Below are 27,542 nucleotides of genomic sequence, written 5' to 3' on the forward strand. Positions count from 1 at the left end.
TCACCCCTCCCCCTCGCTCCACCTGATTTCCTTTTTTGGCACCACATTACTTTCCTATTTTAGTAAATTTATGCATCTAAAGTTTATACACCTCAAGTTTACACATCTAAAGTTTAGAGACCAAAAGTTTATAAGTCAAAAGTTTATATATCCGATTCAAATTTGAATTTGAATTCAAATATTTTTTATATATAGTATTTCTATGAATCTAAAGTTTATAGACCCAAAGTTTATAAGTCAAAAGTTTACATACTTGTTTCAAATTTGAATTTGAATTATATCCGATTCAAATTTAAATTTGAATTCAAATATTTTCTATATATAGTATTTCTATGCATATAAAGTTTATAGACCCAAAGTTTATAAATCAAAAGTTTACATACTTGTTTCAAATTTGAATTCAATTTTTTTATATATAGTATTTCTATACATAAATTTTTTTCTAACTTTTTGTTTTTTTAAAAAAAAATTGTGATGTACTGTAGTAGGAGGAGGAAGGGGGAGAGGAGGGAGGAGCGTATATGCGTATAGGGGGATGGCCGGACGGGTGATCGCTGCCCATTAGCCTTACCCGTATGTTTCTTCCATTCGTCCGAAGGAGGTAATGGAGACCGACACATTGTCCTCGATGGTTGGCGATCATACGGAGATGCTAGGTGGGTAGTGACCAGTGATTGCAGTTTTGGTTTGAAATTTTGGACCCCCCAACAAGTGATTATCTCAGCCAAAATCTTCAGTTTTTTTCTCAATTTTTTACGAATTTGATCAAAATTTAGTCAAATTCAGTTAAATTATGTCAAAATTTCAGAAAATTTTGGTTCAAAATTTCCAAAAATACCGAAATTTTGGAAATTTTGGAAGAACCAAAATGGCCGAAATCAAAATTGAAAACCCTGGTTGTGACCGCTGTCTTAATTGGAAAGATTAGTAGGTGACAACTAAAATCGACTCAGCGGCTATGACTACTCGTGAGCGTATCTTTTTTGGTGGGCACCCGTCATTTAAAAGATGGGGGGGCATTTGTTGCTCCTATGTGCTCGCTTTAGCCACACGGAGACATAAAGTACAAGCATCAATGACTCTAGGGTGAAAGCTCTGATCTAGACATTTGGATTGAGCTGTGTGTCACCTCCTTATTGAAGGTGTCATATCAAGGTTCTAGATGAAAATCTACCCCTATTTTTGGGTGAGAATGGCAAATATGGGTTGGGTCCTTAAAGGCATTGTTGTGGACTACTTCCTCCGTTCCTCCATCCCAAAAAAAGACTAGATTTTCGTGTCTAATGTTTGACTGTCCGTCTTATATGAAATTTTTTTGTAATTAGTATTTTCATTGTTGTTAGATGATAAAACATGATTAATACTTTATGCGTGACTTGTCTTTTTAATTTTTTTCATATTTTTTCCAAATAAGACGGACGGTCAAACGTTAGACACGGAAACCCAAGATTTGTCTTTTTTTTTTAGACGGAGGGAGTAGGCGAATAATACTCTATGCGTTTGTCTTGGTTATGTGTGGGTGAGTTGCTAGAAGGCAACATGATATGTTCATGTTTGCCTTAGTCTTTTCCTTATTCTTTTTAGGCTGTGTGCACATCCTGGTTAGGCTGTGTGCACATCCTGGTTGATGCAGAGGCCGGGTGTAATTTTATTTAATGAAATTCTTTCCATTATATTTTTTTAAAAAAAATGAAACTCCATACCCTAGCTGGGATTATCCTGTCAAAGAGGAGAAAACACCATGAAACAACCACCATCGACAGTTTTTCACATGAAGCGGCTACGTACACAACCGGTAGAAGAAAACACCATTGCCAGTTGCCGCCGGACGCACCAAAGCCCTTGTTCTTGTAATTAGTTTTTGTGACTTTGTCGTTTTATATTAAGGTTATTAGCCGTAGTAGTAGCAGGTTCATTTTGATGCTAAGCTAATCCGGTAATCTCCAACTCGACGTCTTCTTCTCCGTCGGTGTTTCTCGCCGCCGGCCGGCCGGCCGGGGAACCTGTCGCCGCTGCATGCCCACCGATCAGCCGTAAGCCTATATTCTCTAGCTTCTTGTTCATCTTTCAGTCAGGCAATCGCCTGGCTCTCTCTCTATATATATATATGCTTCAGTTATAAACTGAAATTAATACTGCATTCATGCAGCTGGGTTTTCATAATCTGAAACTGTCAGTATAACAGTTTGTGTGTGGCATCGGATAGAATTGAAATTTATTTTTTCTTGCGTATGGAAATTCAAAATGAATGTGATCGATCATGGACTAGATAGAGAAATTCAAACTGCCACTGGTTTCTCATGTCGGCAGGGATGAAACAGGAGAACACCAGCGGTGTCTGTGTGCTGTAGATAGAGATAGACCCAAATACAAGTTTCAGTAATCTGGAGGCATGTACACTTGTGCAGTCGATTCAGATGCCTATAATTAGGCAACTCATGTATGCATCGAGTAGTTGAAGAATACTAGCTCAAATTGTGTGTGACTGACCTTGAGGCTTTGAGCTGTAATCCTACTATCTGCTCTTCTGTGCAGGGCTGTAAACAGAACAGAACAGAAGGCAAGTTTGCAGAGGAGTTCCAGCCTGATTAAGCTAAACAATCCAGGTACCTTAGTTGCCACTCATTGCATGTCTGAACATTTTACAACGTTTTCTGAATATCTGGATATTTTTTTCCTCTGTTTCTATGTACAAGGTCCATCAAAATTCTACAAAACTAGGTCATCATGAAGGTTACCACTGCAACTGCACATTTCCTCTGGGTGTTCTTGGCCTCCATCTCCCATTCAGTCATCTGTTCAACTCTCAGAAACGAAACGGATCGACTGTCACTGCTTGAATTCAAGAACTCGATCACTCTCAATCCACATCAATCTCTCATCTCCTGGAATGACAGCACCCACTTCTGCAGCTGGGAAGGCATCTCATGCAGCTCCAAGAACCCACCTCGCGTCACCGCCATTGATCTTAGGAATCAAGGCCTGGTTGGCCACATCTCTCCTTCACTTGGCAACCTGACATTCCTGAGGAATCTGTCACTAGCGACGAATGGGTTCACCGGACAGATTCCTGAATCTCTCGGCCACCTGCGTCGTCTCCGGTCACTCTACCTGAGCAACAACACGCTGCAGGGGATCATACCGAGCTTCGCCAACTGCTCTGAGCTCACGGTGCTATGGCTGGATCACAATGATCTCGCCGGAGGATTCCCTGGCGGCCTGCCTCTTGGCCTTCAGGAATTACAGCTCTCGTCGAACAGACTTGTCGGGACAATCCCTCCCTCGCTCAGCAACATCACGGCGCTGAGGAAGCTCAGCTTCGCGTTCAATGGCATCACCGGCAGCATCCCCGGTGAGCTAGCGACGCTAAGTGGGGTGGAGATCCTCTACGCCAGCAGCAACCGGCTGTTAGGTGGGTTTCCAGAGGCGATCCTGAACATGTCGGTGCTGGTTGCGCTTAGCCTCAGCACGAACAGCTTCAGTGGTGAGCTGCCATCGGGCATCGGTAGCTTGCTGCCCAATCTTAGGCAGATTGCCATTGGCATCAACTTCTTTCATGGAGACATCCCTTCTTCGTTGGCGAATGCTTCCAATCTGGTCAAGATTGATATATCTGAAAATAACTTTACTGGGGTTGTACCTGCCTCCATTGGCAAGCTTGCCAATCTTACAAGGTTAAATCTTGAGATGAACCAGCTCCATGCTCGTAGCAAGCAAGACTGGGAGTTCATGGATAGCGTAGCCAATTGTACTCAGCTACAAGGAATCTCTATAGCGAGGAATCAAATGGAAGGAGAGGTACCAGGTTCATTAGGCAATTTTTCAGTTCAGCTACAGTATCTTTTCTTGGGACAGAATCAATTGTCAGGGAGTTTTCCTTCAGGCATTGCAAATCTTCCCAACCTGATAATTCTTGGACTAGATTACAACCGATTTTCAGGTTCTGTACCACAATGGCTAGGAGGTCTGAAGACATTGCAGAAACTAAGCTTGTCTACCAACAGTTTTACAGGGTATCTTCCCTCCTCCCTTTCCAATCTGTCACACTTGACAGAGATTCTTCTAGACACAAATCAGTTCATTGGAAACATACCTTAAGCTTTGGAAACCTTCAGTTCCTAACAACAATCACCATTACTGATAACAATCTTCATGGTGGTGTGCCAAAGGAGATCTTCAGGATTCCAACAATAGCGGAAGTTGGGTTTGCATTAAACAATCTCAGTGGAGAACTTCCTACAGAAATAGGGAATGCCAAGCAGCTCATATATTTGCAGCTTTCATCCAATAATCTGTCAGGAGATATACCTAATACTTTGAGTAACTGTGAAAATTTGCAACATGTTGAGCTTGACCAAAATAATTTTAGTGGAGGTATTCCCACCTCGTTCGGCAAATTAATTAGCCTAAAATTTCTCAACCTGTCACACAATAAGTTAAGTGGATCAATACCAGTGTCACTTGGTGACCTTCAACTCCTTGAACAGATAGATTTGTCATTCAACCATCTTACAGGTCAGGTCCCAACTAAAGGAATCTTCAAGAATTCAACTTCCATGCAAATTGATGGAAATTTGGCTCTTTGTGGAGGTGCACTGGAGTTACACTTACCTGAATGTCCTATCACACCTTCAAATACAACTAAAGGCAAGCTACCAGTACTACTGAAAGTAGTGATCCCATTAGCTAGCATGGTGACACTTGCCGTAGTGATATTGGTCCTGTATTTGATTTGGAAGGGAAAACAAAGGACAAACTCGATATCTTTGCCCTCATTTGGTAGAGAATTTCCCAAAGTTTCTTATAAAGATCTTGCCAGAGCAACTAATGGGTTCTCAACATCCAATTTGATTGGCGAAGGAAGATATGGTTCTGTATACCAAGGACAGTTATTTCAAGACATAAATGTAGTTGCTATCAAAGTCTTCAGTCTAGAGACAAAGGGAGCACAAAAGAGCTTCATTGCAGAGTGTAATGCTTTGAGAAATGTGCGGCATCGCAATCTGGTTCCTGTCTTGACGGCGTGCTCAAGCATTGATTCAAGTGGAAATGACTTCAAAGCACTGGTATATGAATTCATGCCACGAGGAGACTTGCATAAATTGTTGTACTCAACTCCACACGACGAAACATCTTCAGATCTGTGCTATATTTCACTAGCTCAAAGGTTAAGCATTGTGGTCAATGTTTCTGATGCATTGGCTTACCTACACCACAACCATCAAGGGACAATTATCCATTGTGATATCAAGCCCACCAATATTCTTTTGGATGATAATATGACAGCTCATGTCGGAGACTTTGGGCTTGCAAGGTTCAAAAATGATTCCAGACAATCGTTTGGTAACTCACATTTGACCTCTTCATTTGCGATAAATGGAACCGTAGGATATGTTGCTCCAGGTACATGTGGTCCACTTCACACTGTGTTTTCTTATTAAGTGATTAATATAATGGTTTCATCATTTGTCTATTTATTGGAGCATTTGAAATAAACTCTTCCTACATGCAATCTGTAGAATGTGCCGGAGGTGGACAAATTTCAACTGCTGCAGATGTATACAGCTTCGGAGTTGTTCTCCTCGAGATATTCATAAGGAGGAGGCCCACAGACGACATGTTCAAGGATGGATTGAGCATTGCAAAGTTCACAGAGATGAACATCCCTGATAAGATGCTGCAGATTGTTGATCCTCAGCTAGTACAAGAGTTGAGCCTCTGCAAAGAAGATTCAGTCATTAACGATGAAAATGGAGCACAATGTGTTCTTTCTGTGTTGAACATTGGACTCTGCTGCACCGATTCAGCCCCAAGCAAGCGCATCAGCATGCAGGAGGCGGCCGACAAGCTACACACAATCAGGGATTCATATCTCAGAGGATACTGAAGCAGTCAGTTTCAGTTGCTCTGCTTTGTCTGAAACTCACTGGAGCAATGCCTTTTCAGTTTCAGTTGTTATGTTGTCTCAAGCTCTGAACAATCCTCAGAAGACTTGATGTTCATCATGTAGCATTGCTCAATACTTGACGCAATTTAGTTGACATGAATACTACTTCCGACTTCCAAGAAAATGATTGCTAACCTGTTTCCCCACAACAATATCAGCTCCAAAAGTGACGTTCCAGTATTACTGCTTCCCATGTCAACATTTCTTGACTGCTGCAATGTAAAATTAAGCAGATCAACCAGATTAAGCATCACTCATTAATTAGACTGAAAATGCCAAGCTCTAAAGTACACAATCGCATTTCATCAACATTTTCACTTCCACTGAATCTCTCTCAGAATGTGACAGAACAGAAAGAAAATCTTGAGAAAAGTGAGACCGAGTCAATGACAGCATCTTCAGAATTTTTATTTATTTTATTTTATTTTGTTTGGTCGATCATGGTGGATAGGAACTGAATGGGATTAGCAGGGGATCCAGGTTTTCCTTTTAGCAAATGGTGAGTATCTGTGGAAGACTTACGTGGAGGCTTTCCGTGGCGTGGCCATCGGAGAAGGCGAAGAAGTACGTGCACGGGGAGACGGCGTCCTCGCAAAACGCCACCGGGCGCACATCGCCGTCGCCGCCGTCAACGCCTCCTCCGGCAGCGGCAGCTGGGACGCACGCACTCAGGCCAGAGACCGCCAGGGGTAGGAGCAGGCCCTCCCGGGGAGCAACCGGAGGACGAGCGATGCGCGAGGGCGGAAGAGGAGGAGGGATAACCGGAGGAGGAGTGAGGTGGGAGGGTGGGAGGAGGCAACCGGCGGCGCTCGGAGGCGGCGGCCGGCGGAAGGCGAATGACGAGAGACGAGGTGGGCCCAGTGGAGAGATCTCACCTGGGGTGAGGGTTATTGGGCCGGGAAATCTATCATCCCAGAATGGGCCAAGTGGAATTTTGGGCCAACTGCATTTCTCCCATCTAACGGTTACATATCATCTCAAATTCAGTTTTGCTATATATATTTATCCATAATTTTTTTTTTCTAAAAATTTGTCACATAATGCTAGTCTAATTATATTTTACTTGTATGAACTTTCATGTAATTTAAAACCGTTATATTTGTTTCACTATTCGTGCAACCAAAAATCACAGCATGCGTATAGGTGAGGGAATTCAATCACACGACCTTCGCTCATTGAAATAATAAATATTATTGTGAGATTCTTAAAAGTAAATTTAAAACTACATGTAAATTATAACATAATTACACTATAATTATACCATATTTACACGTATAGAAAAATTTATCTACAAAGTGTATATGTTGTCACACCCAAATTTCCATACGAGGTGATCAAAGATCTATTTTCTACTAAACTAATTATATTATTCAAATATATTAAAACGACAACATAATTTTAAATTTTACAATAACTTTACAAAACTACTAATGTGTAATATTCATATTACATTTTATATACGTGTTAGTTGTTAATTATTTTTAATATCAAATTTTAGTTATTTGTAAATTATATATATTACTATATGGACTCTAGACTCGTCTTTTAATATTTCTTTTTTTAATTCCGAATTTTCTGTAAATTGTATTTCTATATAACTCTATGCTCTTCTTCTAATATTATTTATTTTTATTTCTGAATTTTTGTTATTTCTAATTGTATTTAAATGTGGACTCTAAACTCATCTTTCAATATTCTTTAATTTTTAATTTCGAATTTCAGATACTTCTAAATTGTATTCCTATGTTGACTTTAAACTCTTCTTCCCATATTTTTCTTAATTTCGAATTTTAGTTATTTGTAAAATATATTTTTATACGGACTCTAAACTCTACTTTTAGTTTTATTATGTTTATTCCAAATTTTAGTTAGTTTTAAATTCCTATATGGACTCTATACTCTACTTCTAATATTCCTTCTATTATTTCCTAATTGTATTTTTATATATATGGACTCTATACTCTACTTCTAATATTCCTTATTTTAATTCCGAATTTAAGTTATTTCCTAATTGTATTTCTATATGGACTCTATACTCTACTTCTAATATTCCTTATTTTTAATTCCGAATTTAAGTTATTTCCTAATTGTATTTCTATATGGACTCTATACTCTACTTCTAACACTCCTCATTTTTAATTCCGAATTTCAGTTATTTCCTAATTGTATTTCTATATGGACTTTATACTCTACGTCTAATATTCCTTATTTTTAATTCCGAATTTCAGTTATTTCCTAATTGTATTTCTATATGGACTCTAGTCTCCTATTCCGATATTCCTTTTTTTTAATTCCGAATTTCAACTATTTCTAAATTGTATTTCTATATGGACTCTAGTCTCCTCTTCTGATATTCCTTATTTTTTTAATTCCGAATTTCAACTATTTCTAAATTGTATTTATATATGGACTCTGCTTTTTTTTTCTCTGATTAATGTGAGAATTTCTAGGCTGGCCCGCGCAGATTGCGCGGCTAGCATCATTATATTTTCTCTCATATAATAGCATATATGTTTTATCATTATATTATTCAAATATATTAAAATGACAACATAATTTTAAATTTTGCAATAACTTTACAAAACTACTAATGTGTAATATTCATATTATATTTTATATACGTGTTAGTTATTAATTATTTTTAATATCAAATTCTAGTTATTTGTAAATTATATATATTCCTATATGGACTCTATACTCGTCTTTTAATATTTTTTTTAATTCCGAATTTTCTGTAAATTGTATTTCTATATACACTATATGCTCTTCTTCCAATATTATTTATTTCTGAATTTTCATATTATATTTTATATACGTATTAGTTATTAATTATTTTTAATATCAAATTTTAGTTATTTGTAAATTATATATATATATATATATATATATATATATATATATATATATATATATATATATATATATATATATATATATATATATATATATATATATATATATATATATATATATATATATATATATATATATATATATGGACTCTAGACTCGTCTTTTAATATTTCTTTTTTTAATTCCAAATTTTCTGTAAATTATATTTCTATATAGACTCTATCTCTTCTTCCAATATTATTTATTTTTATTTCTAAATTTTTATTATTTCAAATTGTATTTCTATGTGGACCCTAAACTCATATTTCAATATTCTTTAATTTTTAATTTCGAATTTCAGTTACTTCTAAATTGTATTCCTATATTTGCATTCCTATATTGACCTTAAACTCTTCTTCCCATATTTTTCTTAATTTTGAATTTTAGTTATTTGTAAATTGTATTTTTATACGGACTATAAACTATACTTTTAATTTTATTATGTTTATTCCAAATTTTAGTTAATTTTAAATTCCTATATGGACTCTATACTCTACTTCTAATATTTCTTATTTTTAATTCCAAATTTATATTATTTCCTAATTGTATTTCTATATGGACTCTATACTCTACTTCTAATATTCCTTATTTTTACTTCTGAATTTCAGTTATTTTCTAATTGTATTTCTATATGGACTCTATACTCTACTTCTAATATTTCTTATTTTTAATTCCGAATTTCAGTTATTTCCTAATTGTATTTCTATATGGACTCTATATCTACTTATAATATTCCTTATTTCTAATTCTGAATTTCAGTTATTTCCTAATTGTATTTCTATATGGACTCTATACTCTACTTCTAATATTTCTTATTTTTAATTCCGAATTTCAGTTATTTACTAATTGTATTTCTATAGGGACTCTAGTCTCCTCTTCTAATATTCCTTATTTTTTTAATTCCGAATTCAAGTTATTTTCTAATGGTATTTCTATATGGACTCTAGTCTCTTCTTCTAATATTCCTTATTTTTTTAATTTCGAATTTAAGCTATTTCTAAATTGTATTTCTATATGGACTCTGTATTTTCTTTTTCTCCGATTAATATGAGAATTTTTAGGCCACGAGAGCGAACGTGAAGTCTCCTTTTTTTTTTATTCCTTTAATTATATAATAGAAGATGGGGGTTTATGTCAAATCGCGCTGCTCTCCCTCCCAACCTCCTCTCCGGCAACCGGCGGCGCCCGTCCGCCCTCCGGCAAACCCCCGCCGCCGCCGCCGCCGCCTCAAGAGTCGAGTACTTGGCTCCACGCGGCCACTCCTGGTCGACATTGCTTCATCTGCTCCTCACACAGCCTCTCCTACATTCCTCAGGCTCCACGCGACCCACCTGGATGAGGGCCTCTTCCCGCGCCGCGCGCCGTGCGCCGTCCGGACTCCGGCCGTCCGCCGCCTGCTCCAGCTCGCGGTTCGCGCAGCACACCACAGGGAGTTTCTTATCCTTTTTTTTTATTGAGAGCGAGAGAGAGCGAAAGAGAGGACGAAGGTTGATTTGGAGTTGGGGAATTTTGTTAATTTGGTGATTTGTTCTAACCTAGGAGGAGCATGGCCGCGTTTCGGAGAAGCTTAAGAAGCGAAGCCTATTTTATTCCACCCGAGTAAAAATGTCCGGAAATCGTGGTGAACAGGTGCCTCTCTTCTAGTTCTTCCTCCCAAGTCAACATTTCACTGCTAATGACTAAACTAGTGCATTTTATATGTTGGAGAATATGTCTTCATGTGTAGAGGATTCGAAATGATACTCTGAAATTTGACTCCTAGATGGCGACAATGGAGTCCGAACAAACTTAGGTTAAGCACGCAGGTTGAATCAGGGTTGCAACTTGCAAGCTTTTGTTTAATCAGTTTATTATTAGATAATGCAAGCATGCCTTCCAGGTTATCATGTGAAAAAAATTCGGAATGAGATCCTCTGAATTTGACTCTTGGATGGTGACTATGATGTCCAAGTAAAACTAAGCTCAGCACGCGGACTGGATGTAAAAGCTAAGCTCAGCACGCGGACTGGATTAGGTTGCAAACATATTTTCTTTGGTTTTAGATAATGCATACCTTGCTGGTTTCAAGCATTGGTATTCCGTAGTAGGTACAAGATGAGCCCGTCCATGTCTCACTTGCACTAAAAGTTGGTGGGCTAGCCGGCCCGGGTTCGAGACTCAGTGACTCACTCATGCTTAATACCATCGATATGAAAGTACCTCCTTTCGTATCCAGCCTTTTCTTTTTTACTTGCATGGTTGCATTAGTCAACACTGCCACTTCTTTTAAATCTTGCCGATGGAACATAGCAGAAAGCATTTGTCTTCACAAAAAGGAACGTATCACAAGCTATATCATTCAGGTACATCAATTACCAACCACTGAATGTTTGTTTTGCTTGTTTCATTTTTTTTCAGATAGTCTGAATGTCTGAGTATTTGGCAATGTTTCCTGAATATCTGAACTTTCCCCGTTCTATTGTCCATGCATACGAGCAGGATTGATCAATATTCGCCAGAACTTGATTGCCATGAAGATTACTGCAGTTGGACAGTTGATCTTGGTTCTGATGGCTTGCAGCTCACATGCAGTCATCTGCTCAACTTTTGGAAATGGAACAGATCAGCTGTCACTTCTTGAATTCAAGAAGGCAATCAGTCTTGATCCGCAGCAATCCTTGATCTCCTGGAATGATAGCACCAACTACTGCAGCTGGGAAGGTGTCTCATGCAGTCTGAAGAATCCAGGTCGTGTCACCTCCCTTAATCTTACAAACCGAGCTCTAGTAGGGCACATCTCTCCTTCACTTGGGAACCTAACATTCCTGAAGTATCTTGCACTGCTCAAAAATGCACTCTCTGGAGAAATCCCTCCTTCCCTTGGACATTTGCGTCGCCTCCAGTATCTTTACTTGAGTGGCAACACACTGCAAGGAAGCATACCAAGCTTTGCAAACTGCTCAGAGCTCAAGGTTCTGTGGGTGCACAGGAACAACCTAACTGGGCAGTTTCCTGCAGATTGGCCTCCTAATCTTCAACAGCTGCAACTTTCAATCAATAATCTGACAGGTACAATCCCTGCTTCTCTTGCCAACATCACCTCACTGAATGTGCTTAGTTGCGTGTATAATCACATAGAAGGGAACATTCCGAATGAGTTTGCGAAGTTACCCAACCTTCAGACTCTTTATGTGGGTTCTAATCAACTGTCAGGTAGCTTTCCACAAGTCCTCTTGAATCTTTCTACTCTCATTAACCTTAGCCTTGGCCTTAATCATCTAAGTGGAGAGGTTCCATCCAATCTCGGTAGCGCTCTGCCCAATCTTGAGATATTTGAATTGCCTGTCAACTTCTTTCATGGGCGTATTCCCAGTTCACTGACAAACGCTTCCAATTTATATTTCCTTGAGTTATCAAATAACAATTTCACCGGATTGGTGCCTAGAACAATTGGGGAACTTAACAAGCTCCAGATGTTGAATCTTGAATGGAATCAGCTCCAAGCACATAGAGAACAAGATTGGGAGTTTCTGCAAAGCTTGGGCAACTGCACTGAGCTACAAGTTTTCTCCATGACTGGGAACCGTCTACAAGGGCATGTGCCTAGTTCGTTGGGTAACCTTTCTGATCAACTCCAGGAGCTACACTTGGCAGAAAGTAAACTTTCAGGTGATTTTCCTTCAGGTATAGCAAACCTTCAGAACCTGATTATTGTGGCGTTGGGTGCTAATCTATTTACAGGTGTGCTTCCAGAATGGCTTGGAACCATCAAAACTTTGCAAAAGGTATCTTTGGGTAGCAATTTCTTTACTGGAGCCATCCCATCATCTTTCTCAAATCTGTCTCAATTGGGAGAACTATATTTAGACTCAAACCAGTTAGTTGGCCAATTACCACCAAGCTTTGGAACCCTCCCAATCCTTCAAGTATTGATTGTCTCGAACAATAATCTTCATGGTAGCATACCAAAGGAGATCTTCAGAATTCCAACCATAGTGCAAATTAGCTTATCTTTCAACAATCTAGATGCACCCCTCCATAATGACATTGGCAAGGCAAAACAACTCACATATCTTCAGCTTTCATCAAATAATATATCTGGATATATTCCTAGCACTTTGGGTGACTCTGAAAGTTTGGAAGACATAGAGTTGGACCACAACGTTTTCAGTGGAAGCATCCCTGCATCTCTAGAAAACATAAAGACTCTAAAAGTTCTCAACTTGTCTTACAACAACCTGTCTGGATCAATACCGGCATCACTTGGTAACCTACAACTTGTTGAACAACTAGACCTATCATTCAACAATCTTAAGGGAGAGGTCCCAACAAAAGGTATATTCAAGAACACAACTGCTATAAGGGTTGGTGGAAATCCAGGACTTTGTGGGGGTTCCCTGGAGCTACACCTACTCACTTGTTCTAGCACTCCTTTGAATTCAGTTAAGCATAAGCAATTTATTTTTCTGAAAGTAGCTCTCCCAATAGCTATCATGACTTCACTTGTCATCGCCATCTCTATTATGTGGTTCTGGAATAGAAAACAAAACAGACAGTCTATTTCTTCACCTTCATTTGGCAGGAAATTTCCCAAAGTTTCTTACAGTGATCTTGTGAGAGCAACAGAGGGATTCTCTGCATCCAATTTAATTGGCAGAGGAAGATATGGTTCTGTATATCAGGGGAAACTATTTCCAGAGAGGAATTTGGTTGCCGTGAAAGTCTTCAATCTTGAAACAAGGGGTGCAGGCAAGAGTTTTATCGCAGAATGTAATGCCCTGAAAAATGTGCGACATCGTAATCTAATCACTATCCTTACTGCATGCTCCAGTATTGATTCATCTGGAAATGATTTTAAAGCCCTAGTGTATGAATTTATGCCACGAGGGGACTTACATAACTTACTATACTCAACTCGAGATGGCAATGGATCTTCAAATTTGTCCTATGTTTCCCTTGCTCAAAGATTAAACATCGCGGTGGACGTATCAGATGCATTGGCATACCTACACCATAACCATCAAGGAAGCATTGTTCACAGTGATCTAAAACCTAGCAACATTCTTCTCGATGATAATATGACAGCTCATGTTGGAGACTTTGGACTAGCAGCATTCAAATCTGATTCCGCAGCATCATCTTTTGGTGACTCAAGTTTGACTTCTTCCTTTGCAATAAAGGGAACCATAGGATATGTTGCTCCAGGTATTGCTCATTTCACATTGAATTCTCTTTGAAGTTGACTGGCACATTCCAAATTTTTGTATATTCATGTGAACATGTGAAATAATGGGGAGTAAACCCTTCCTATTTGTGATTTACAGAATGTGCTGGGGGTGGTCGAGTTTCAACCGCCTCGGACATCTACAGCTTTGGAATTGTTCTCCTCGAAATATTCATTCGAAGGAAGCCGACAGATGACATGTTCAAGGATGGACTGAGCATCTCAAAGTATACAGAGATCAATTTCCCTGATAAGATGTTGCAGATTGTTGACCCACAGCTGCTCCGAGAACTAGACATCTGCCAAGAAACCTCAATTAATGTTGAGAAAAATGAAGTGTGTTGCCTGCTTTCTGTGCTAAATATTGGACTTCATTGCACCAAGTTGGTCCCGGGCGAGCGCATGAGCATGCAGGAGGTGGCCTCCAAGCTGCATGGAATTAGGGATGAATATCTGAGAGGATACTGAAGAAGCAGATAATAGTTTCAGTTTTTTCCTGAATAACTTGCGAACGAACGATCATTTGTCTGTGTGAGTCACAACTAGAACCAACGAACACATGTCACGATTTTGTGCCATGAAAAGTGTTGTTTATGATGCATGGAGTAGAAAATCTCAAATTATGCATAGATCCGGCGCCATCTTCTCAAATGGCACTAATGCATCTAGTACATAATTTACAATGTGTCGAAGTTTATGTAATGACAACAGTTCTCCATGACAGTGAGTGTTGTGTTGACAGCAATTCTTTTTTCACCGGGACGGCGAAGATGCCGACCGATGTACCACACCCCTCTAAAATCTTTTATATTTAGATAGGGAGTCTATCTAGATTCGTAGTAGTCTAGGATGTGTCACATCACATTCCTCTAAAATCTCTTATATCTTAGGATGGTGGTAGTAATAAATAGGAGTATAACGAATTTGGATAGAACATATCTTCTTTCTAAATATACAGTACTAAAACGTGTCGTATTAGGTTTGTTTTTTTAGAGACTATGAGCTCGTGCCAGTAGGACAGACATATGAAATGAGTTGGTGCGACTGAGTTTTTCATATTTAATGCATGATGTTACAAGCCTGAGTATTTCTGTGGTATGTCTTCGTATTCAACAGTGATATGTCAGTCCTTACTCTTGTTCAGAATTTGGCGATGAGGCAGCCACGTCACACGTGATAGAATAGTTAGCATTAAAGAAGTATACATCTATACGGTTGGCCGTTGGCATGATGAATAAGGTCGTATCCGCAGGCATTCATCAGGTATGTTCTAAAGTGTCGATGAATGATGGATGAAATTAAGTGTATAATAATTATTTAAATGCACAAATAAATAAATTAAGAAAAAAATATACTCATGTGTTCATGAGTTTCCGCTCAATATGCTTCTAATAATAACTAATCGATTTCGCTAGAAATCTGTCGCGTGATTCTTTCCGAGCGATTTCATGGTATTTTTGGCCGCACTATGTGTGCGCCAAGATTTGTGCACGATGGTGGAGGCTACATGCATGGTCAGCGTAGATAAGGCCGTGGTTCGATCCTTGGGCCCGGTTTTTTTTTCACGGTACCAATTTTCGATTTGCGTCTGTTTTTTTCTTCTCTCGCTAACTTTGCCCGGAATCACTCTTTCTTTCTCATACGTTCTTCTCTCTAACTAAAATTACAGTCCTATTTAACTAAAATTACATATGTAAATTCAGTTGATATGATATATAAGTGCACTGTAATTTTAATAAAAATGATGTGCAAGTAAATATGTATTTGTTATTTTAATTAAAATACAAAATTACAGTCCTGTATAACTAAAATTACATTTGTAAATTCAGTCGATATGACATGTAAGTGCACTGTAATTTTGATAAAAATGTTATATGTATTTGTTATTTTCTTTAAAATATAAAATTACAGTCCTATATAGCTAAAATTACATTTGTAAATTCAGTTGATATAACATGTAAGTACACTGTATTTTAATAAAAATACCGTGTAAGTAAATATATATTTGTTATTTTCTTTTGTAGTCCGTTGGATGTAAATTTAATGGTAGAAAAAATATGGGTGATTTCTTGCTAGAAATCACCCGATGGATAGTCAGTTTATCTAATCCCCTATGTGCTTCTGAGTTTTATTTTGATCTCCTTTATACACATTCTGCTAATTGTTCATGGGCTAACTCTTGACTTTTCATCAAAATGACTATATTGCCATCTCTTATACTCATGTACTAGCTTATTATTATCTAAAAAAAATGCAAGCTTATTGAGAAAAGTACAATCCTCGATATAAAAAAGATTATTTTGTACGAAAAATGATGGGGATATAATTATTTGACAAAAAAATTTGGAAATCGGAATTTATTTCTTTTTTAATAAATTTCAAATCAGATTTGATGAAAATCATAGAATATTTTCACCAAAATTTAAATCTAAATAAAAAATAATCATGGTTTTCAATTTCTTGGTAAAACTCTTGTATGGGTTTGATAAAAAGAATAGTTTTGTATGAAGATTTAAATTCTGAATTCAAATTTGCTTTCAAATAATTTTGTCCTACTTGGTGTTATTATAAATTATTTTTTTCACATTGATATTTGTGTTTAAAAGTAGTTGATATATATACTTATGAGACTAATAGAGGGGCAACATAGTCATTTAAGAAAAATCTAATGGTTAACTAGTGGTCAACTAACGAAATGAGTATAGAAGGGATCAAATAATAAAACTCAGGGCAATCCAAGGGATGGTATAAAATTTAGGGGCATAGAAATGGTTGAGTGAAAACTTATGGACACACAAGGAATTTGCCCATAAACTAAATATTAGAGAGTTGACAAGTGATTTTGAAATGTTCTCTAAGAAATGCTGATGATTTTTTTTTTGCATCAATTAGTGAGAGCTAGCACTAGATATTGAGATGAAAAAGAGGGAGGAAGGTAAATATCTGTCGCCCTTTCATATCTACTCCCTATGTTAAAAAAGACTTAAATCCTAGGAATGAATCTAGATAGATATGTGTCTAGGCTTATCCCTAGGATTTGAGTTTTATTTTGGACAGAGGGAGTAACCAGCAGCATCCAACCACGACCACAACCACAGAGCAGATTAACCAGAGCAACCAAGGAACCCTTCCAAGCAATTACATCCAAGAGCTCCCTGACCAGAGAGAGATGGAAAATGTACAGCTAAGGGCCTCCCCACCAAGGTAGGAGAGAGAGAAGAACCTGTGAACCGGAGGAAACTGACCATGACTCCATGAGAGCAGAGCTAGCAAGCAGCTGGCAGAGGTCAAGAACACCAGCACGAGTCGGCCGGATCGTCAGTAACAGGAAGCAAACCCTGCACTCAAGTCATTGGCAGTAACAAGGTGAATTCCACACTCCCAAATCCCAGGCAGTAAACAAACACACACATGCCCAGATAGTTTTCTTTGTCATCTCATTCTGCAAGATTTTTTTTTCTAAAAAAAGGACCATCTGGATATGTTTGTGTTTTCTGGATTTCTGAATATTTAACATTAGATAATGGTTGCATGCTTGAGGCTACGCCTATGTGCCAAACTTCCAAATCAAAGAAACATGATGCTTTTTTGAAAGGTTTTAGTTAGTTTTCAAATGGTTTTGGTGCCCATCACCTCCTCCATTGTTTTTGAATCTTGGTTTAAGAAATTAAAGCATATGGAAGAACAATGTAAAAAGAATAATCTCCACATAACACAAATGAACACTTGCTAAAATAAATTCAATATATCTAAATTTCATCTGCTCTTGTTTATGCATGTAACCAAGGTCTAAGATCACCAAAGATAGCTTCAGCTAGCCAGATATGAAGGTCATGCCAATTGGTCTGCTTCTCCTCGTGCTCATAGCCTGGAGTTCAGAAGCTGTTATCTGCAACTCCTTAAATGAAAGTGAGATAGATCGACGGTCACTTCTTGAATTCAAGAAAGGAATCAGCATGGATCCACAGAAAGCCCTCATGTCATGGAATGACAGCACTCTCCTTTGCAATTGGGAAGGAGTCTTGTGCAGGGTGAAGACGCCTCGCCGTGTCACTTCTCTGAATCTTACAAATCGAGGTTTAGTAGGGAAGATTTCTCCTTCACTTGGAAACCTCACATTTCTGAAGTTTCTGCTCCTGCCAACAAACTCGTTAACTGGAGAGATTCCTTCATCCTTTGGTTACCTGCATCGCCTCCAATTCCTCTACTTGAGTAACAACACATTGCAAGGAATGATACCTGATCTGACAAATTGTTCCAACCTGAAGGCGATATGGCTGGATAGTAATGATCTAGTTGGACAGATACCTAATATTCTCCCTCCTCATCTTCAACAATTGCAGCTTTACAACAATAACCTCACCGGAACCATTCCTTCTTATCTTGCCAATATCACATCTCTGAAAGAACTTATCTTTGTTTCCAACCAAATTGAGGGAAACATCCCAAATGAGTTTGCCAAGTTGCCGAATCTGAAGGTCCTGTATGCCGGTGCGAACAAATTAGAAGGTAAGTTTCCACAAGCCATCTTAAACATTTCTACTCTCACCGGTCTTAGCCTCGCTTATAATAATCTTAGTGGTGAGTTACCATCAAATCTCTTCACATATCTACCAAATCTCCAAGATCTTGGTTTAGCCGCGAACCTCTTTCAAGGACATATCCCAAATTCACTTGCAAATGCTTCCAAACTATATATGTTGGATATAGCACTGAATTATTTCACTGGAATCATACCTACCTCCATTGGCAAACTTACCGAACTATCATGGTTAAATCTTGAGCACCACCGACTCCAAGCTCGTAGCAAGCAAGATTGGGAGTTTATGACAAGCTTAGCCAACTGCAGTGAGCTGAACATTTTCTCGATGAAGGACAATCTTCTGGAAGGCCATGTGCCAAGTTCATTAGGCAACCTTTCTGTTCAACTTCAACATCTGCTCTTGGGAACAAATAAATTATCAGGAGATTTTCCTTTTGGCATAGCAAACCTTCCTGGCCTAACGATGTTAGGATTGGAAGATAACAAATTTACCGGCATTGTTCCTGAATGGCTTGGATCTCTACAAAATTTACAGGGAATAGAGTTGGCAAACAACTTTTTCACAGGACTTATTCCATCATCCCTAGCAAACATATCTATGTTGGAAGAACTCTTTCTAGAATCCAACCAGTTATATGGATATATACCCTCTAGTTTGGGAAAACTCAACGTTCTTAGTGTATTGAGTATGTCCAACAATAGTCTACATGGCAGCATACCAGAGGAGATATTCAGAATTCCAACCATAAGGAAGATTAGTTTATCTTTCAATAATTTAGATGCACCCCTTCATGATGACATTGGCAACGCAAAACAACTCACATATCTGCAGCTTTCGTCAAATAATATAACCGGGTATATTCCTAGCACTTTGGGTAATTGTGAAAGTTTGGAAGACATCGAATTGGACCATAATGTTTTCAGTGGAAGCATCCCTACAACTCTGGGCAACATAAAGACTCTAAAAGTTCTCAAATTATCTAACAACAACCTGACTGGATCGATACCGGCTTCTCTTGGAAACCTACAACTTCTTGAGCAACTAGATTTATCATTCAATAATCTTAAGGGTGAGGTCCCAACCAAAGGCATCTTCAAGAATGCAACTGCTATGCGGGTTGATGGAAATGAAGGACTTTGTGGGGGGTCACTGGAGCTACACCTACTCACCTGTTCTAACAAGCCTTTGGATTCAGTTAAGCATAAACAATCTATTTTGCTGAAAGTAGTACTCCCAATGACCATCATGGTGTCACTTGTTGCTGCGATCTCTATTATGTGGTTCTGTAAGAGAAAACATAAGAGACAGTCTATCTCTTCACCCTCATTTGGTAGGAAATTTCCCAAAGTTTCTTATCATGATCTTGTCAGAGCAACTGAGGGGTTCTCCACATCCAATCTAAGTGGCAGAGGAAGATATGGCTCTGTATATCAAGGGAAATTATTTGAAGGGAGAAATGTGGTTGCAGTGAAAGTCTTCAATCTTGAAACTAGGGGAGCAGGAAAGAGCTTCATCGCAGAATGTAATGCCCTGAAAAATGTACGACATCGCAATCTAGTCACTATCCTTACTGCATGCTCCAGTATTGATTCAGCTGGAAATGATTTCAAAGCCCTAGTCTATGAATTTATGCCACAAGGGGACTTGCATAATTTACTATACTCAACTCGAGATGGTGATGGATCTTCAAATCTGCGCAATGTTTCACTTGCTCAAAGGTTAAGCATTGCAGTGGATGTGTCAGATGCATTGGCATACTTGCATCATAACCACCAAGGAACCATTGTTCACAGTGATATAAAACCTAGCCACATCCTTCTAAATGATGACATGACGGCTCATGTTGGAGACTTTGGACTAGCAAGGTTCAAATCTGATTCTGCCACATCATCTTTTGTCAACTCAAATTCGACCTCTTCTATTGCAATAAAGGGAACTATAGGATATGTTGCTCCAGGTATTGTGAATTATGCATTGACATTTCTTGCTATTTGACTGACACATTGCAATTTTTTCATATTAATGTGAGCATGTGAATTAGTGGGAACTAAACTCTTCCTTTTCTGATCTACAGAATGTGCTGAGGATGGTCAAGTTTCAACTGCCTCGGATGTTTACAGCTTCGGAATTGTTCTCCTCGAGATATTCATTCGAAAGAAGCCGACGGATGACATGTTTAAGGACGGACTGAGCATTGTAAAGTATACAGAGATCAACTTGCCTGAGATGTTGCAGATTGTTGATCCTCAGCTGCTGCAGGAGTTGCACATTTGGCACGAAACCCCAACGGATGTTGAGAAGAATGAAGTCAATTGCCTGCTTTCTGTGCTAAATATTGGACTTAATTGCACCAGGTTGGTCCCAAGCGAGCGCATGAGCATGCAGGAGGTGGCCTCCAAGCTGCATGGAATCAGGGATGAATATCTGAGAGGAGACTGAAGATTGAAGAAACAGATCACTGATGATTCCATCTGAGATTGAAGAAACAGATCACTGATGGATACGAGGGGAAAATTATCTGAGATCAGTACTTTTTCCCTGGATAATTTGTGAACGAACTATAATGGCATGATTTTTGTACCATCATAAATGTAGTTGATGCATGGAGTACCGGCATCACATGCCACTGATGCATCCGGTACATAATTTACTGTGTTCCAAATGTTTCTGTAATGATATCAGTTCTTGTTAATACAGTGTTCCATCTGCTATGTCAAGAAAACGGAAACTAATATTGTTGCTTATCAAATTATGCTAATGAAATAACTCGCATGACAAAATACTGAAGTGTAAAACAATTGCCTTCTCATATTTTATTTTGATCAGGTACATGGCATTTAGGGGACATCAAGAAAGATCAACACCAGGATTGAAGTCGAAGTCTCAGGGGGAGTACAAAGGTGAGCAAAGAATAGACAGTATCATAAAACATCTGGGAGCACATATCACGGTTTTGTAAGCTAAAAACAATACAAGGCTACACAATGATGTTCATGTAGGATAATCTCTACTGCCTGTCATTCCAACTCAAACAAATTGACAACAACTGACAACTCATGAAAATTGGGAGTAGCAAAAATTGAGTTCGGATGGGCCTTTGTAATAATTTGATATACGTGTGACGTCTTCGTCACAGCTCAGTTAACTGCTGCCTCCCTTCTGTTTGAGGGTGATCTTGTCGCCTAAGCTGAGGGCGATTCCTTGGGTCTTACTCCGTATTCTGATATAGCCACTCAGCTTGCCATCGGCTTGCTTTTCAACGCTGATGTTCACCAATGCATCCTCACCAAAAACACTCTTGGCATAGAGATTAGCAGCGATAAACCCACATTCTCCATCAAGCGCAGATCTGATGTTATCATATACAAGTATAATAGGGTCAGCGGTATTAGCAACCAAGCAGCAGTGGCATTAGACATGCTATGAAGAACCCAGCTTTGATGTTGGAAAAATGTAAATATGACACTCAGATAAATAAATTGGTGAGGGAAAAAGAACATGATTCAACCAATTCACTCCATCAAGACAAAAGAGGGGTTCTTGCAGTGAGATTATTCTGTTTAGCTACACCAAACTAACCAACCATGTACTTACTACAAGCCATGTACAGATATTTTGACCATTTGGGTTGTTCTAGTTTCTGATATCCTATAAAGGTGTCTCAAAAGAATAGCTGCTAATAAAATGATTAAAAATAGATTCAGCATATTTGATTTATTACGCGTGCAATGTTGGTTTGGTAGGATGGAAACTAAATCACGTGTCTAGTTTGTGAGACCCTACGCCCAGTTCTCAATAGCAAAACAGGTCCACAACCATCCCATTCTAGTATATAAACCAAAGCACCTGGTATATCTTTATTAAGTAACTAGGAAATAATGCAGAAGCTACTCTTGGCCCAAGTTGACCAGCCTTATATGCTTAATGTACAGCGCAAGTGCACACCATTACTCTAGTTTATCTGGCACATGCATAAGAGAAAAGTGGGCGACTTTCCAATTAACAGTTGTGTATGTACAAGGCTGTACCCATGGAGACAAATGCAGTATATCAAAGAAGAAATAACCCTAACTGCCTGTTAATGTGGAAGAATAGTTTCATTGTAACTTACGGTGGTGTTAGACACTTCATATTTGTCGATTTGATGATATGATCCAAAAATTCCTTCTCATCCTGAATGACAGTGTTCACAGCCACCTAATGAACAAGGAAATAATAATAGTCATATTAAGCCAAAAAGATCAGTTATACATTAACAAATGGACATGATCACAACAAATCGACAACAACCAGCATAAACAAACCGCTAGTCAGAATTACTAGACAAAGTCATTCCAAAATAAAACAGAAGTAACCCACCACCAGTCCCCCACAATGTTACCTCTTCATAACACAAATAGTGAATTACAATTTTGGTGTTCACAAGCTAATAACAGAAGTAAAAGAATATGTTAATAAAGAGGAGCCAGACAAAAAGATCACAGTGAAGAAGAAAATCTAGCAGCTGCAAATAATACATGAAAGAATCTTGTAAAACAAGCATTTGCAAAAGCTGAAGCTTGAGAAAGAACCCTACCTTGTTTTCCCACTCAAATTCTGCCCACATGTTCCGGAAAGCAACATCGGCACAAGTAGCAGGTGAGATATAATCCATGATGTCAATGTGAATATCGTTTAGGACCACCACTGATCGCTCCATTACATTTGAGGTCTCATAAACAATGTTACCGAATATAACTCCCGTCTCTGTTGATGAAACCTTGATGTTGGCCCGAATTTGCTTGCTTGACTCAGGAGCCAGCGTGTAATTCTGGGGGCGGTCAACAAGTTTGAGATCACCCATTGTTGCTAACTCCAAGCACAAGTTCTGAAGTGTTTCCTTTGTTCGGTTTATGACTGTAACATCAAGCACAATATCATAGTGGTGAACAGTTACATATGCTTCAGCATACACAGGATCACTGAACCCTGTTAGTTGAAGAATGCGATTCAGTCTGTTTGCGTCATCTGCATCTTTTGTAAATTCACCAGTAGCAGCCTTCAAATCATCTTGGACTGCATCTTCCAACTCAAGTTGGCTCATTCCCTGCAAGAATGAATGGCATGTTTTAGTGAAGAAAGAACCGCAGGCCATCTTTTCAAATACTAGACAGGAAAAAACAGTAACATAGTAACACGTCAGTCCATGTGTTACCATATTAAACAATAACATTAAATCTCTACTGTACAAACAAAATGTTCCATGCCCATTTCTGTCAGAATAGTCTACACAAGCCTATCCAAATATTCTTACAGAGAATCAAGTTTTCTGCTTAATTATTACCTTTAAATTTTAAAAGCATGCAGAATATTTGGATAATTTGATTCCTGAACCAGAATAATAACAAATCCAACAGAACACTTATGTAGCCATCAATTGAAGTATTTAACTATCCATGTTAATACTTACTAGTACTACAAGACATATTCAGTTTATAATTTGATGGGGCATGGGAGTATTGGGACCATTCACTGAAACACAAAACAGAGAAGGAAAATGATATTGTCTATCGGGTATAATATTCGTGGAACAATAAAGTAAACACCCACACAGAACCTGTTAATGACATCTGACATCTGGTTAAGTAAAATCTAATTGAGACAGGAGAAGGATATTGATAGGCCTTTTTCTTTTGAATGTTTAGAAGTTACTTGTAGCAGTACACTCGATTGTACACAATTGTTCAAATTCTATGTCTAGCACTCACCAATAGGAAATGCTTCATTTCAACCTGAACACTAGACTTAATCATTCTTTCATTTGTTAAGGATATGCAACATCAACAGATGACCGATAATTGGCATTATCAATGCACGTGTCATTATGTGGTTTGATTAAGCTTTGGATGTTTGTAAACAGCTGATACCCACTATTAGCCAATACATATGGATGATGTGGATTCTATAAAGCAAACAGTGAAATAAGCTTACCCTCCGGCTCTTCAGGTGGTAGAAATCAATGAGATCATCAGGCTGGGCATGAGAGATCTGCGCCTTGGCCTTCATCTCCTCAGTCTCTCGGAATTGTTTTTCAGCAAGCATCTTTGTAAAGCTCTGGCGGCATGACTGCAACCAGACCTTCCTCACATCATCACCAGTATTGCAAAGCAACCTCACACAGAGCACAATCCTATCATATGAGTCATTGTCAATAGGGTGGGGAAGGTACGAGGACTGCCCCAACTGCAGTATGGACACCATGATCAGCAAGGCCCCAGTAGAAGCCTTGTTTGCTTCAGCCTTTGATGGCTGGACCTCCTCCAGCCTCAGCACAAGCTTGGTGAGGGTACAGGCAACAACAGCAGCTAAAAAGAAATCACCAGACAGAATGAGAGATCTGAGATTCTGTGTGGAACTCAGTGACCCTGGAGCAACAGCTGGAGACGAAATGGCAGTCTCTGTGGCAGCACTCTGTGTGGCATAAGTACCATCTGCAAGAACAACAGGCCTCCTAGAAGATACTGTGACAGAGTTCACCACAGGCTGGGCTGGCTTTGACGCATCAGTTGATTCTCCTTCCTCAGAGACAGTGTAGAATGGCAGATCACCAAGGCACTGCTTGATGGTGGAAATGGCACTCTCAACCTCAGATAGTGAAAGGGAGTACTCCCCAAGGATCCAGAGAGCACATGAGCAGACACGGGATGCACGGATCTGATAAAATGTATCAATCAGCCTCTGAATCATTGACACACGGAGCTTGGGGTTGGTCTCAATGATCTCGCGCACAAACAAAACAACATCAACCGCTGCAGCAACATTAGTGTCACCAAGGAAGTCCATGAGGAGGTGGACCACCGATCCAGCCACCTCTGGGTACTCGACAGCGCAGGAATGGATCGCCTGCACCAGCATCTGCCGGTACTCACCACCCTTCTCGAGATCCCCGGCCTGTGTCTTAACAACCTCCTTCTTGAGGTACATCACCACCTCCTCCACATTTCGGGGGGTAAGCAGATCAAGCACCAAATCAAGCACCTTCCTCCTGACATCCACATTGGGGCTAGATAGCGCACGCAGCACATCCATGACCACATCCACCATGACATCACGGTGCGAGGCACGCAGCTCGTGCAGGCGGTCAAGGACAATAAGCTTCACATTGTTGTCGCTCTGCGACGACAGCAGCTGGCAGTAGGTGTTGGCAGCAGCACGCACGGCAGTGGGCGCCGACGACAGCGACACGAGCGCGCCGGCGGACTCGTACACGACGGCACTGTTGGGCGCGGAGAGGAGGGAGATGATAATCTTGATATACCTTCCCTTGTCAGCGCGGTTGGGCGAGCGGCAGACCTTGCGGATGAGATCGACGGCAGCCATCTGGAGGAGATCAGGCCACTCGGCGACGCGCTCGGCGTTGGTGAGCAGGTACGCGACGGCGCGCTCCTGCGCGCAGGCGCAGAGCATGAGGAACCCGTTCCGGCGCGCGGACGCGTCCTGCTCCCCGGTGAGCGCGCGCTCGACGACCTCGGGCGCGTCGGGGAGGAGCTGGTCGCCGTGCGGGAGGCGGTAGATGGCGGAGATCGCGGAGAGCGCGTGCCTGCGGATGAAGTGGTGGCGGTGGTCGAGGTTGGCGAGGATGGACGGGATGAGCGGCTCGAGCAGCTCGGGCTCGTTGAGGCGGCAGAGGAAGCGCAGCGTGACCCCGCGGATGTACTCGTTGGGGTGCTGGAGGTTGTTGCGGAGGTTCTGGCAGATGAGGATCATCTCCGGGAGTACCTTGCCGGAGGCGACGTCGCGCTTGTCGACGATCTCGAGGTAGAGGAGGAGGAGCTTCTGGATGGTGTGGTCCTCGGAGGGGAGGACGTAGCGGACGACGGTGATGAAGAGGTGGGGGAGGGTCTCGCCGTTGAGGAGCAGCATGATGGCGCGCTTCATGGCGTCGACCTTGGCGGCGACGTCGCTGCCCTCGAGGTCGGCCTTGATCTCGTTGGCCATGGAGGGGGAGCCCTTGTCGAAGTGGACCAGGAGGGTGCATGGCTTCTCCATGGCCGCCGACGCCGCCGCTGCACGGCCGCCGGTGGGGGGTGGATCTGGGGGAGTGGTCGGTGGATCTGGGCTCTGTGCGGGGATCGGATCTGGGGGGGAGAAGCCTCTCTATGCCTATGCGGCACGGGGAAGACGAAGACGAAGAAGAGAAAAAAAGAGTGGGCTGTTCGGTGCGGTGCGGGGGGGCACCCACCGGTAGACGCGCTCTCTCTCTTCTTGGGCCGAATGAAAAAGGCCGATATATTTTGGCCCATTAAAACAAACGGCCTTCTGCAGCCTGGTCTTTCGGACTATTACGCCATACGAACAACGGGCCGGATGCAATCGGGTAAGGGTAAGGTTGTCATTATCCAGAGGAATAAGTTCATCTAAGGTCCCTTAACTTGTTAACGAATCCAATTTTCATCCTTCAAAGAATCCAATTTTCGTCCTTCAAAACCAGATACAACGGGTCCCTCAACTGTCAAAACCAGTGCAGATGAGATCACTCGGTGGTTTGGACAGCGGTTTTGGCTGACGTGGCTAATTTGACTTTGGTCTTCATCTAATGTGGCATTGACATGTCGATTACGTGGTAATTTGATTCGAAAAAATAATAAACCTCATGGGACCCACATATTAGCTTCAAAAAAAATATATAAATGGTGGGGCCCACGTAAGCCCCATGTGTCATTCTCAACCCTCCTCTTCTTCCTCCTCTCTCCCCCCTCTCTTCAACAGTTCATCTCTCTCCCCTCTTCTCTCACTTCCTCCTATCTCTCTCTTTCTCACTTTTCTCCTTGTTTTCAAAAATGACAGGGCGAGGCAGGAAAGAACGGGCAGCGAGCCAGGCGTAGGCGGGCACCACGGCGGTGGGCGCGGAGGAGGGGGGTCCTAGTCGGCGCGTACGCGTCAGGGACGCACGTTTTTTTCCACACTTAAGGCAGTTA

The 27,542-nt window shown here is 40.3% G+C and overlaps 2 protein-coding genes, 1 long non-coding RNA gene and 2 pseudogenes across 7 annotated transcripts; 3 read left to right on the forward strand and 2 right to left on the reverse strand.

The window, feature by feature from the left end:
• Positions 1 to 2,272: 2,272 nt before the first annotated feature.
• LOC9268767 (uncharacterized) lies at positions 2,273 to 6,820 on the reverse strand. Its single transcript, XR_010737846.1, has 3 exons — positions 6,470 to 6,820; positions 6,083 to 6,159; positions 2,273 to 5,718 (listed from the first exon to the last, which is right to left on the reverse strand). It is a non-coding gene; the product is annotated as an uncharacterized lncRNA (long non-coding RNA).
• On the forward strand, positions 2,728 to 6,071 carry LOC4349911 (putative receptor-like protein kinase At3g47110; annotated as a pseudogene).
• A 3,159-nt stretch (positions 6,821 to 9,979) lies between the features above and the next one.
• LOC4349912 (putative receptor-like protein kinase At3g47110) lies at positions 9,980 to 14,826 on the forward strand. Of its 5 annotated transcripts, none has more exons than XM_066305942.1 (4): positions 9,980 to 10,467; positions 11,236 to 12,486; positions 12,559 to 14,022; positions 14,142 to 14,826. In XM_066305942.1, exons 2-4 carry the CDS (start codon positions 11,349 to 11,351, stop codon positions 14,507 to 14,509), a joined length of 2,970 nt encoding a protein of 989 aa, XP_066162039.1. In that variant the 5' UTR covers positions 9,980 to 10,467; positions 11,236 to 11,348; the 3' UTR covers positions 14,510 to 14,826. The 5 variants fall into 5 exon arrangements, with proteins under 5 accessions (XP_066162039.1, XP_015615694.1, XP_015615696.1 ...); XM_015760208.3 differs by having other exon boundaries at positions 10,121 to 11,180; positions 11,317 to 12,486; XM_015760209.3 differs by lacking the exon at positions 9,980 to 10,467 and adding an exon at positions 10,969 to 11,180 and having other exon boundaries at positions 11,317 to 12,486; positions 12,571 to 14,022.
• Positions 14,827 to 17,179: 2,353 nt separating this feature from the next.
• On the forward strand, positions 17,180 to 21,277 carry LOC9268671 (probable LRR receptor-like serine/threonine-protein kinase At3g47570; annotated as a pseudogene).
• A 42-nt stretch (positions 21,278 to 21,319) lies between these two features.
• Positions 21,320 to 26,756, reverse strand: LOC4349913 (coatomer subunit beta-1-like). Its single transcript, NM_001423170.1, has 4 exons — positions 24,556 to 26,756; positions 23,162 to 23,671; positions 22,697 to 22,782; positions 21,320 to 21,934 (listed from the first exon to the last, which is right to left on the reverse strand). Exons 1-4 carry the CDS (start codon positions 26,611 to 26,613, stop codon positions 21,727 to 21,729), a joined length of 2,862 nt encoding a protein of 953 aa, NP_001410099.1. The 5' UTR covers positions 26,614 to 26,756; the 3' UTR covers positions 21,320 to 21,726.
• Between the last annotated feature and the right edge of the window lie 786 nt (positions 26,757 to 27,542).

The sequence above is a fragment of the Oryza sativa genome, chromosome 11 (genome assembly GCF_034140825.1).
Source record: "Oryza sativa Japonica Group chromosome 11, ASM3414082v1".
Lineage (NCBI taxonomy): Eukaryota > Viridiplantae > Streptophyta > Magnoliopsida > Poales > Poaceae > Oryza > Oryza sativa.

What these genes read in the sequence shown, in the direction of transcription:
- LOC4349913 (NM_001423170.1), bottom strand. Translation starts at nt 26,613, where the DNA reads ATGGAGAAGCCATGCACCCTCCTGGTCCACTTCGACAAGGGCTCCCCC. An exon ending in ACCACCTGAAGAGCCGGAGG is followed by an intron (nt 23,672 to 24,555) that starts GTAAGCTTATTT and finishes TCATTCTTGCAG; the next exon opens with GGAATGAGCCAACTTGAGTT. An exon ending in ATGAAGTGTCTAACACCACC is followed by an intron (nt 21,935 to 22,696) that starts GTAAGTTACAAT and finishes TGATAACATCAG; the next exon opens with ATCTGCGCTTGATGGAGAAT.
- LOC4349912 (XM_015760206.3), top strand. Translation starts at nt 11,117, where the DNA reads ATGGAACATAGCAGAAAGCATTTGTCTTCACAAAAAGGAACGTATCAC. An exon ending in TCACAAGCTATATCATTCAG is followed by an intron (nt 11,181 to 11,316) that starts GTACATCAATTA and finishes GCATACGAGCAG; the next exon opens with GATTGATCAATATTCGCCAG. An exon ending in CATAGGATATGTTGCTCCAG is followed by an intron (nt 14,023 to 14,141) that starts GTATTGCTCATT and finishes TGTGATTTACAG; the next exon opens with AATGTGCTGGGGGTGGTCGA.